Source organism: Urocampus carinirostris, chromosome 6 (genome assembly GCF_059441175.1).
Source record: "Urocampus carinirostris isolate Australia breed hairy pipefish chromosome 6, RoL_Ucar_1.0, whole genome shotgun sequence".
NCBI classification, from domain to species: domain Eukaryota; kingdom Metazoa; phylum Chordata; class Actinopteri; order Syngnathiformes; family Syngnathidae; genus Urocampus; species Urocampus carinirostris.
The window spans coordinates 10,370,957-10,383,377 of record NC_142354.1 but is presented as its reverse complement, the minus strand read 5'-3'; the positions used below and the strand labels follow the sequence as shown (position 1 = coordinate 10,383,377).

General features: G+C 40.5%; 1 protein-coding gene across 1 annotated transcript; it reads left to right on the top strand.

Annotated features, from left to right (window-relative positions):
* Positions 1-2,205: 2,205 nt before the first annotated feature.
* On the top strand, positions 2,206-8,464 carry il10 (interleukin 10). The gene is made up of 5 exons (XM_088337813.1): positions 2,206-2,370; positions 4,702-4,761; positions 4,825-4,989; positions 8,206-8,268; positions 8,330-8,464. Exons 1-5 carry the CDS (start codon positions 2,206-2,208, stop codon positions 8,432-8,434), a joined length of 558 nt encoding a protein of 185 aa, XP_088193939.1. The 3' UTR covers positions 8,435-8,464.
* Positions 8,465-12,421: the final 3,957 nt, after the last annotated feature.

Sequence of the window (12,421 nt, the reverse complement as noted above, 5' to 3'; positions counted from 1 at the left end):
CGCGTAGCTAAATCGTAATGGCGAACTGGGGACCACTTTAATGGCATTATGTAAATTTGTGGGTTTTTTTGGGGGGGGGGTCATCTTTTTTGTGTGTATTATATATGGTTTGCATTTATATAGCGCTTTTCAAGTCAATGAAGGCCTCCCAAAGCGCTTTACAATATATTTATACCCTTGTACGGCGCAGTGGTTAGCGCTTGTGCGGCACAGTTCATGTCATGGGAACCTGTCGTGGGTTCAAATCCAGCTCCAGACATCCTGTGCGGAGTTTGTATGTTCTCCCCGTGCTTGCGTGGGTTTCCTCCGGGCACTCCAGTTTCCTCCCACGTTCCAAAAACATGCATTTCAGGTGAATTGGCCGGTCCAAATTGTCCCTAGGTGTGAATGAGCGAATGAGTTGTCTGTCCCTGTGTGCCCTGCGATTGGCTGGCAACCAGTTCAGGGTGTCCCCTGCCCACTGCCCGGAGATGGCTGGGATGGGCTCCAGCCCCCCCGCGACCCTAATGAGGATAAGCGGTACGGCTGATGAGATGAGATGAGATAAATTAATAAATGTTGCCATCTGATTTATCATATATCTCATCTCATTAGCTGCACCGCTTATCCTCAGTAGGGTCGCGGGGGTATGAATCTTAAATCGTGTATACATTTCCTGTAAATCAATCCCACGTGAAGGACCTTATGTCAGGTACGTATATTGAACATTTTCAAACTATGATGTTACACCCTACGGAAGGCGAAAAGTGCCAAAAATAGTTAAATACACTTTTAAATATTTATACAGATATTTCATGGATTGTTTCATCTATTATATATGGAATTAACACCTCCAGTAAACAAATTAATAATTAATTTATTAGATGTTTCATTTGATTATATGTAACTGCGGTATACCCGTCCCACCAAAGCTCCACATTCAGGCTACATTTCGTTACATATATATGGAATAAACATTTCAGACAATAAATGTGTATTGTATGTATAGTACTGTAGTATTAAATTATTTTATTTTTAAAAATCTACATTTAATTATTTGTGTTATTAATTTTCTATGAAATTAAAATTTGCTTAATTAAAAAAAGGAAAACATATATCATGAACAAAAAAAACTGCATTCACTATCCTTTAACCACTAGTGTCATAGGGGCATCTCTTCCTGCGGTGTGTCTTGGGCAAGTCCAGCCTGATGGCTCTCCAGGCCAACAAATGTTTCCCCCTGGTATCGAACCGGGACCTTTCCCGTGTTAGGCGACTGTACTGAATGATTAAACGAACGCACAACACTGAAAGAGTAAATGCATAAGCATGTTCTATTTAATACTAGACCATAATACAATTTATAGGATGAAGAATCCACAATTCTTGCGTTTAGCACTTTTAAGACATTACATCGAAACTCAAAGTGCTGAATAAAACTGTTAACATCCAAAAATAAAATAAAATCCCCCAAATACACAGGCACACACTCACACACAATAGTTTAAACAAATAATAACAAATACTGCGTGGCCCGGGGCTAAAATGAGTTTGTCTTCCCTGATTTAGTAGATAAACGGGGCCATCATTCAAACTGAGTCTAGGATTTAGTGTACGGTCTTTAAGAAGATTGTCTTTTCTCTCTTCCTTTCGTCTTGTCTTTTTTCTTTCTTCCTTCAGTTGTCTTTCTTTAATCCTCTTTTGCTCTTTTTCTCTCTTTCTTCCTTGCGTCCCGAAGCCCTTTGAGACACCTTGTGATTAAGGGCTATACAAATAAACACGACATGACTTTTAAAATGATTGTCATCGAATTATCTAACGAACAATACACAGGACGTTAAAATAAATGACAATACAGAGAATTACATTCACGTTTATTTAATAAATGAAAAGTATAATTCTTATATGGCTCGTTTGTTGAATCCCATTTTTATTGAACGCATTCAACATTGAATACAATGTCTTTTCTTTAATGGTTGATTTAGTTTGTTATTTTGAAATCTAGGGCCACCCCAGATTTTCCCCTAATGTGTTTTTTTTAACGAAAATAAAATCGATGTCATGGGAGGAGTACCCCAATGTGTAATGTGTGAGTCTGGGGGGGGATTTTTCCCACATGCAAAGAACATGTTTAAGCAAATTTTCACACTTCCTACTCAGCCCAATTGTGCATATATAAAAAGGCAAAGATTTCCTCCAGAAATGAGGAGCGAGTCAAGCGCCGAAATGAAGCCGGGAAAGAATTCAGTATCATCGGTCATTTTATTGTCCCTGAGTGCGCACATTTTCTGCAGTCTTGCTTGCAACAACCAATGCTGTCGCTTCGTGGAGAATTTTCCGAGCAGGCTCCGTAAATTACGGGAGGACTTCGTGAAAATTAGAGATTTTTACGTAAGTATTATTCTTCAACAAAACGCACACACGCAAACATATAAATATTCCGCTGCAATGTTGCGATTTCGTTATAAACAAACTGAACAATCCAAATCGCAATAAACATGCCAGGGACTAAACATAGAAGTTACATAAAGATACCCAATAAAGTTGTGTTTATTTAAAGGGCTGTACAGGTTACCATGACACCATCCCCTGATCTGAAACCAACATGAGGGCAAGGAAAAATGCTAAACCTCAGCATGAGGAAAATGAAGAAATTACGAAAGGCAATGGCAAACGTGAAGCCACCCAAGAGAAATGTCTCCGTAATTTTTAAGCAGACTTGTGAAACATGGCAACAATTTCAAGCATTTGAAGCACTTCTGCGAGCACTTATCAATCCTTGAGAATATGTTAAAATTCAAGCATTTTCAAAGATTTCAAGCACCCGTATGAACCCTGACAGTACTAAGATGCTAAACGTTTGGTTGAAAAAAGTCAACATAGTTGCCAACGTTACCAATACCAAAATGTCTAAAAATATTATTAATTGTATTAGCTTTATAGCATATGAATGACCTTTATTTTATGTTGACAATATCTGTGTATTATTTGCCCTCATGTATTTTTTTAGATCAGGGGATGGTGTCAGTCTAGTCCCCCTGGCCATTAGATTGTTCAATGGTCAATCTAACATATAGTTAACCTAAATCTAAACGGCTGCTAATCTGACCTTTTGCACAACTGGCAGTTCTTTATAGCTTGCCACTCCTTGCACATTTGCTCGCTGCACTATTGTACTTACAGCGTTATTGTTACAGTGTTAATGTTACTGTTTACCTGACTTGTTAACCTGACTGCCCATTTTGCACATCTGGTTAGCTACTCCTCTTGCACTATCGGCATTATGGTAAAATACTATACGTAGCCATAATACAATACAACTTTTACTTATATCTGTACATTCGAGGAAACTGTGCGGGTCAGATGTATCGACATTTCGTTCTGTATACACGTGTACTAGAATGACAATAAAGTAGATCTGAATCTGAATCTGAATCTGAATAATAGTCTGTAGTTTGCAATATTCTGTGGTCTGTGCAGCCCTTTGAGACTCTTTGTGATTAAGGGCGTCACAAATAAACATGACTTGACTTGAGGTTTTTGAGTTTTTCCTTGCCCTCATGTAGGTTTTAGATCAGGGGATGGTGTCATAATAGTCTGTGGTTTACAATAATCTGCGGTCCGCACAGCCTTTGTGATTAATAGTGTCACAAATAAACATGACTTGAGGTTTTTGAGTTTTTTCTTGCCCTCATGTAGGTTTTAGATCAGGGGATGGGGTCATAATAGTCTGTAGTTTGCAATAATTTGTGGTCTGGGCAGCCCTTAGAGACTCTGTGATTAAGGGCGTCACAAATAAACATGACTTGAGGTTTTTGAGTTTTTCCTTGCCCTCATGTAGGTTTTAGATCAGGGGATGGCGTCATAATAGCATGTAGTTTGCAATAATCTGTGGTCTGTGCAGCCCTTTGAGACTCTTTGTGATTAAGGGCGTCACAAATAAACATGACTTGACTTGAGGCTTTTGAGTTTTTCCTTGCCCTCATGTAGGTTTTAGATCAGGGGATGGTGTCATAATAGTTTGTAGTTTGCAAAAATCTGTGGTCTGTGCAGCCCTTAGAGACTCTGTGATTAAGGGTGTCACAAATAAACATGACTTGAGGTTTTTGAGTTTTTTCTTGCCCTCATGTAGGTTTTAGATAAGGGGATGGAGTCATAATAGTATGTAGTTTGCAAAAATCTGTGGTCTGTGCAGCCCTTAGAGACTCTGTGATTAAGGGCGTCACAAATAAACATGACTTGACTTAAGGTTTTTGAGTTTTTCCTTGCCCTCGTGTAGGTTTTATATCAGGGGATGGCGTCATAATAGTATGTAGTTTGCAATAATCTGTGGTCTGTGCAGCCCTTTCAGACTCTTTGTGATTAAGGGCGTCACAAATAAAAATGACTTGAATTGAGGTTTTTGAGTTTTTCCTTGCCCTCATGTGGGTTATAGATCAGGGGATGGTGTCATAATAGTCTGTGGTTTACAATAATCTGCGGTCCGCACAGCCTTTGTGATTAATAGTGTCACAAATAAACATGACTTGAGGTTTTTGAGTTTTTCCTTGCCCTCGTGTAGGTTTTAGATCAGGGGATGGTGTCATAATAGTCAAGAAAAGACTAGAATGGCCTGCTGTTTGCATTTCTACAATTGGGCTATTTCCTGCACTACACTCTTTATAATATACTGGGATAGAGGGCGCTCACCCCCGCACTCTTTTGACTTTATTTTCTGCACAGGAAGCAAACGATGACCTGGACACAGTGCTGCTTGACCAGACAATCGAAGATTCCTTCAAAGTAAGCCGCAGCTAGCATGCGTTCTAAAGATGAAAGATTCACTATTGTTTTTTTTTGGAGCAGACGCCGTTTGCCTGCCACGCCATGAACAGCATCCTGGACTTTTACCTGGCCACGGTTTTACCTGCAGCCATCGCCGGAGTGTCGGGGGACAGCAATGAGCTCGTACCACACGTCGAGTCCATCCAGCTGATTTTTGACGGGCTTAAGAGGGATGTGACCAAATGTGTATGTACACTCATGCACACTTGACAGGTCTTAGTACAGATATGGTGGAAGTATTGACACTTGTCCAATCCTTATAACACCCTGAAAGATCCATCCATCCATTATCTGCACCTCTTATCCTCAGTAGGGTCCCGGGGGTGCTGGAGCCCATCCCAGCTATCTTCGGGCAGTGGGCAGGGGACACCCTGAACTGGTTGCCAGCCAGTCGCACAACACAGTGGGACAGACAATTCGCTCGCTCATTCACACCCTAGGGACAATTTAGACAAGCTAATTAACCTGACATGCATGTTTTTGGAATGTGGGAGGAAACGGAAGTGCCCGCAAGAAACCCACACAAGCACGGGGAGAACATGCAAACTCCGCACAGGAGGTTTGATCTCATGACCTCAGAACTGTGCCGCACATGCGCCAACCGCTGCACTGACGTGCTGCGCCCTGTAAGACCCAGCGTTGTAAAATTACAATTTTGTTTTTTGTCAAAAGTGATAGAAATGTTTTTGCTGTTGACTTTCTTCACATTAACAGTCATTAGGCGCTGTAGAGCATTTTCCCTGTTTATAAATAAAATCAATTTGCAAAGCACTTCCCAGGCAATCAATAGCCACTCAATGTGCTGTATAAAAACATTCAGCACACAGTAAGACAATGTAATCTGTCAGGACCAGAACGGAAACAGTACCCACTTGCGTAACGTTTCCCACAAGTTCTATTGAAGGAACAAGGAAGGGCTGCGCCCACGATCCGGTGTTCGTACTCGTATACGGCTTGTGATCCAAACACGGAAGTGGATCTTCTGTGGCGAGCGATGGCGGTATCGGGGACGGAAAAAAAACGGTTCGGTAGCCGGGACAGGAGAGCAAAAACGTGATTGGAAGCGAGTCGTAACCCAGAATGGGATTGCAGATGTAGTTGGGATCAAAAACGGGTCGTAAGTCGGGACGGGAGAGCAGATGTGGTCAGGATCAAAAACGGGTCGAAGCCAGGGGACATGCGGGAGCAAAAAACAGGTGGGAGTCAGGGTCAAAAAAGGCTTGCCTTGTATCACAGAGATTCGCAGACGGACTGACATGAGGGGACAGATAGGAGTGGGTTTAAATAGGGACAAGGAGCCAATCAGAGTCCGAGGCAGTTGCCGCCAAAGGAGCGGGCACAGGTAATTTATCTTGGTAGACATGACTGTAATCTCCTCCTTTATCCCCACCCAATAAACAGACACAAACAATGGTTAAAAAACACAAGAAAAAGTAATAGAAATAAAATGAGATCATGGCAAGGCTATCAGACTAACCATGTGAGGAAAGGGACCTGACTGAGGCTTATGCACACATATAGGGATGGCAGCAGATGGCCTCAGGATTTCAACCACTGCACCACACCCTACCAGTGTGGGGTCCCCAGGTGAGGAAACACTGATATATGAACAGATACATTTCCAGTAAGCTATGACCTAAATAAAAATGATCAATAAAAAGCAATATCATCATTTAGCTAAGCTACCCGGCTTATACAAACAATCGTAGATAGTAACATCTCAAATAGGCAGCAAGATAGCGACTTTATTTTCATAAACCTTTTGAACAGCGCTACACAATGATTGTGCAAGCTACCTCTATTGTTATCATAATTATTACCATGATGAAAGTTTTATTAGCTAGCAACAGTCGTACCCAACTTACAATCTATAGTAGGAAACACCCACAAATCACCAACTTATTCTACTTACAGTAACTAAGGCATTCGGCATTCAACTAAATCTAATCACCAAGATAACAGATATAAAACGGACACCGCAAACGCAGATATTACTTATGTCCTTGGTCCAATCAGTTATTTTAATGGTTTGCAGCAAGATACAGTGCTTTTGAAAAGACCCGTTTCCTTCTGGGAAAAATGGGGTTCCTTAAAACTGCAGTTTGTGCACCCGTACACTCATAAGCTCGAAATATTGTTTTGGTAAATTGCGACGAAAAATCTTCTCTCGCTCTATTCAAACTCGTACTGCTATTCCTGCTGTACGAGGGCGACAATGCGCACGCGTTGATCTGGTGATGATGTAGACTGGAAGGTTCAACTGAATGAGATGAAATAAAAGTAGGTTTTAAGCACCAAAACCTTCCATCATTTCAGCAGTGTCTGAAATAAGGTCTGCCCGGATGCCCGGGGCGTGCATCTTTTAGGTCGGGCGTACAACTTATAAAACGTCTCTGCCCGGGTGGCCGAAAACTTTTTCAAGGAAAAAATAAAATAAATACAAATAAAATAAAATGTTTGCTTTTTTCTGATTTCGATATCTTCTTTCGGTTTGGAAATTACGGAATTTCGGTTCGTTTGGCAATTTGCATACTCTGCAGCCAATCGAATAATAAAATAAAATAAAATCTCCCAAATACACAGGCCATCGAATAACTTCGTGCTTCCGGACTTTCCCGAGCATTATAAGGTCGTGCATTTGCATATCGTTTTCCAAAGTAGACGCACAAAGAACACAAGAAAAACTGATAAGTGGTTAGGAATCAGGCCCAGAAGATTCAAAAGAAGCCAACAAAATTTATGACGCTACAAAACGTAAATGTACATTAAAAGCATGGTGGGAAGAGGAGTTCACGTGGCTTGGAGCAGACGAGGCAATGCAAACATTGCATGAATGAAAATGAGTCAGTACAGGTACATACTGATTGCAGAATGAAAACAGCGAAGTCGTATACATGCAATGAATGTTATAAAGAAATTAATAATAAACTTAATTTTAAAGTGTTGTTCTGTTATATATTCTGATTATCAATCCTTAATACTGCGATTAGTTGTCTTATTGTGTTTCAAGTTGAGAAAAATGAGGCAGGCAACTTTATGGCTTGGCAGGCAACTTTTAGGAGTTGTCTGCCCCTGTGTCCGCTAACTTTTTTTGCACGAGTTTCACACACTGCTTTTAGCCTGCGCTCAAGTATTGAGCAATTTTCAGTCTTCAATGGCGAACATTAGAAAACACGATTTCAGATAACTATACTAAGCAAGAAAACTCCCGTCCTAATTGTGAGACGACATTCCGTTAGATGAGTCATGACCCCCCCAAAAAGGAAGAGGTCACTCTTGCATCTCTCTGGAAGGACCGTGACGCATTCACAAAATCGCATCATACCGACCTTACAAAAAGGGGAAGTCGATTCTTAAATGAGTCTGCAGACTCGAATAACCGACTATCCGTTCTTCATGCAGAGGAAGTATTTCGCTTGCCAGAAGCAGTTTGACATCGTCGAGCTGAATTCGACGTACAGCCAGGTGAGTTTACACGCCGTGCTCACGTCAATTTCCGTTTTCCAAAACTCGTCTTTGCCTGCAGATGGAAAACAAAGGCGTGTACAAGGCCATGGGCGAGCTGGACGTGCTCTTCAACTACATCGAAACGTACCTGGCTTCCAAACGTCAAAGAAACTCGCCCTTGTAAAAGACGGAAAAAAATACACCACCATGAACCTCATGAATGAGAACATGACATTTTTATGTGAATTGGACAACAATTTAGTCATATTGACTTCAACTTGTTTGTTTGAAACGCACTATATTTATTTTCGTACTGTATCGAATAAACAGCATTTCCAGCTTCTCTTCATATTCTGTGTAAGGCGGAGGAGTCAACGTGTCAACCCTTTGTAAACCCAAAATGCTGATGCACGAAACTCAAATGTGACCTATATCTTTCGTTTACCAGCAATGGAACCAAAGTGAAACTAAAAAACTGCAAATGCAAAGACAGTCACACTAGGTGGTGCGGGTGGGGTGGGGGGGGGGGGGTGGTTGGGGTTAATTTGACCTCTGAAACTACGCCTCCTTGCAGTTATTTTTAGTTTTCTAGTCAGTGCACACCAAGCGATATTTTTGAAGGAACCTCTAATAAAAACTAATATATAAACAGCTGATAGTGTGATCCTTAATCCCACTTTGCCGCATTGCGAGAAAAAAAAAATATTATACCAGTGTCTGAAAGTTAGGACAAAAATTTACCGGACACCAGGACAGACAACTGTGAAAAGTTTCCTGCCCAGCCATAGAGTTGCCTGCCCCATTTTTCATAACTTGAAACTGTCAAGAACCAGATAAGGATCAGGACCCAAACGTGTGACGTTCTCACACAAGCTTTTTATGTTACGGGAAATAGGGAGTCATGCACGTTGGCGTCTGGCGTGAAATGATAGGAAGCCAGAGGCCGAGGAGATCGATACCAATTGCCCGAGTTGATATCGGACATATAGGGTCGATAAGACAAGACGGGACAGACAGGAAGATAATGAATCAGGATATCAAAAATCAACAGGACAAACTAGACAAGAACGAAAACTGGAGAAAATAATAAACAGGACAAAATAAACGGGAACAATACCGGACAGGAAATACCAACAGGGACAGGGCCGAGTCGAAAACCTAGTCTTGCGGGGCAGAAGTTTGTTGACGGGCAGACAAAGGAAGTGTGAGAGCGCTGTGCTTAAATTAGACATATGCTGAGAAATGGGTATTTAGTTTCAATAACATCAGGCTCACCTAGAGGAAGCTGATATGGGTTTCCGCCATAAAAAAAAAACCTAATGGAAGGCTGGGCAAAAAGAAAGGAAAAATGTTAAAATTTTTTGTGGCAACAATTTTATAAAATGTTTGTCACATCTTGTGTCTGAGTGTAGCATGTCACAGATAAAATTGAAAATCCCAAGAGAGAAAATTGCTGACAGTGTTTACTGAGTCACATTTTGAAAGGTTCCATATATACAAAATTTGGACTCAAGAATTTCCTTTAAAATAAAAAATGTTCTTTACACTTAATCATGTAACTACAGATGACTCAATGTTTGGTTGGCAATTGACAGAATTGGGTTTTTATTTGTGACAATTGACACCATCATAACTTTTAGTCATGAGGGGAGGATACACATTATATATACACAGTATTTAAACATTATCAAACCTGTCATGTGAAAAATAACGTATCTAAAATGTGTTTTTGTGTTCATGATCTACAGTATGTCACAAAAGTGAGTACACCCCTCATATTTCTGAAGAAATTTCGTTTTACCGTTTAATGGAACATCACTTTGAAACATCACTTTGAAACAATGAAAATGGGTATGTCAACAAAGGTCATCGATTACTGGAAAGATATCCTGTGGTCTGATGAGACCAAGATACATTTATTTGGCTCAGATGGTGAGAAGAATGGGTGGCGGCAACCAAGTGAGGAGTACGAACATGTTGGGAATGTCATGGTCTGGGGCTGCATGAATGCAACTGGAGTTGTATTTTATCAAAGTAAACACAAACTCAAGGATGCACTGTAGAAAAATGGAGCAGAGAATAATCCCTTCCCGCCAGAAACAGTCGCAAGTCTATGTTCCAGCCTGTCAATGACCCCAAATACACCTCTAAGATGACCAAAGCTTTTCTAAAGGGGCTAAGGTTAAAGGGGATGGACTGGCCAAGCATGTCTCCCGATCCAAACCCAATAGAGCATCCTTAAGCGGAAGGTGGAGAAGCACAAGATCTAGAATATCCCCCAGCTCAGTCATGTTGTCTTAGAGGAGTGGGAGAGCATTCCAGTGGCAATCTGTACGAGTATGAAGGTGGATCTGCATCATTATGGTGGCCACACAAAATATTGAACTTCAGGAACTTTTACTTAAGGTTGTACTCACTTTTGTTACCAGGCTTATCACTGTTAATGGCTATCTTTTGAGTTTTTGAGGAGAAAAATTAATTAACACTGCCATATAAGCTTTACACGGGCTACCTTTTATTGTGTCCAAGCAATGTTTCTTCATTGTTCTTTAAATAAACATTAAGATGAAACCTCTGCAGAAATGTGAGGGGTGGTCTCACTTTTGTGACCTACTGCATATTGTCCCTCAATTGTTTGTAAATGTTATTTAAAGAGTAATCGCATAATTCATCTCCAAAATGTAGGGAGGGATATTATTATTTTAGAATATAATAACCAGATTTTGTTGAAAATGTAAGACACTCCAAAATACACGAGTGCTCAAGTTGATAGGATTAAAATCTGGTGGCTACTTAGAAAATGCAATATAATAAAGAAACATTACACAACGGCATCCCACAAACCTAGATGTCTGTCTTCACAATTTGCATGCTGACATATTGCATTGGCGAGCTTTTTTACCTGGTTTGTGGGTAACTTACCGACTTTGTAGACAAAACTGGAACGCTGCCAAAAAACAAGCGCTATCCAGGCCAATAGTCATGTTTAATCACAATTACAGCAGTGGTAGGTAGGGGAAAGGGTAGCTTTGTAACATGCCTGCTACATCCCAAAAGTACTGGTAGGTGCTGTTTCTAAAGCCAGAAAAACAACTTTTCAATGTTTCCCACACAATAGGAGTTTCTTGCTCCTTGATCAACAATGGCAGTGTGCATTGTTTAACCTTGTCAGGCACGGGATTCCTGGATGGACACATTTGAACGGCACAAAACCCGGAGCACTTCTCCAATTCCAATCAAAGGGCTGTAGAAAATGAGTATTCCAGTAACATATTTCTGAGACAAAGGGAACACATTTTGTCAGCAGAGGTCACCAGGTTTTGCAAAAAACAAGAGACTAAATTGATTCTGAAAAAATAAAATGGGTCAAATTTACTTTTGAGTAGTTGATCATTTTCAAATCCTTCATCAAGTATCAAGAGTTGGGACAAGAATCCGTAAGAAGGTAAGCAGCATATGCTCCCTTGCAAGGTCATCTGAGATGACCCTTGGAGTTGGCAACATTTGAGTCCCGTTTTTATCCATACGTGAAACAACCGCAAAGAAGGCATCTGTTGGGTACTTGTGAAGACTTGGTTAGGAAAAAAGCCCAATATTAATTTCATGAAATTATTGCAATTAGGAAGCATTACCTAATTAAATTCTTGAGAAGTCCTTATTTAGCAAATTCACCAGCCTGTATTCTATGTTTTTTTTTTAATTTTGGAGACAGCTGCATCTTCCTTATCGTCCAGGTTGTCACCGGGGCTTAACCCTAGTAAAACATGCCCGGAACACTTCACCGGGAGGAGTCGGTGACCCATAGTGATCAGTCACTTACAGTAACACATCGCCTATAACAGCTTCTCACCTGATATTTAATGCCTTTTTTTCCACAATACTGGTTTCAATGACAAAAACCAGATTAGTGGGAAAAAGGCTTCAGAGAGCAAGACATCATGGGATGGAAACTCTTTTTGGAGGCTTAGCGACATTATAGTAAGTTCATTTTTTTTCATAATGCGGACTGATTCATTGTGCAGAAGTGCAAACGCTGAAAAAAAAAAACAGTCCCTTTCAATCTAAATTATTTCCTTCTAACCAAAGAGTAGCTTGTGTAGGAACACGTCTTTGCATTAGAACAAAATACTCGGCCTAGTTCAGCCTGGGAATCTATAAATACAACAGAACA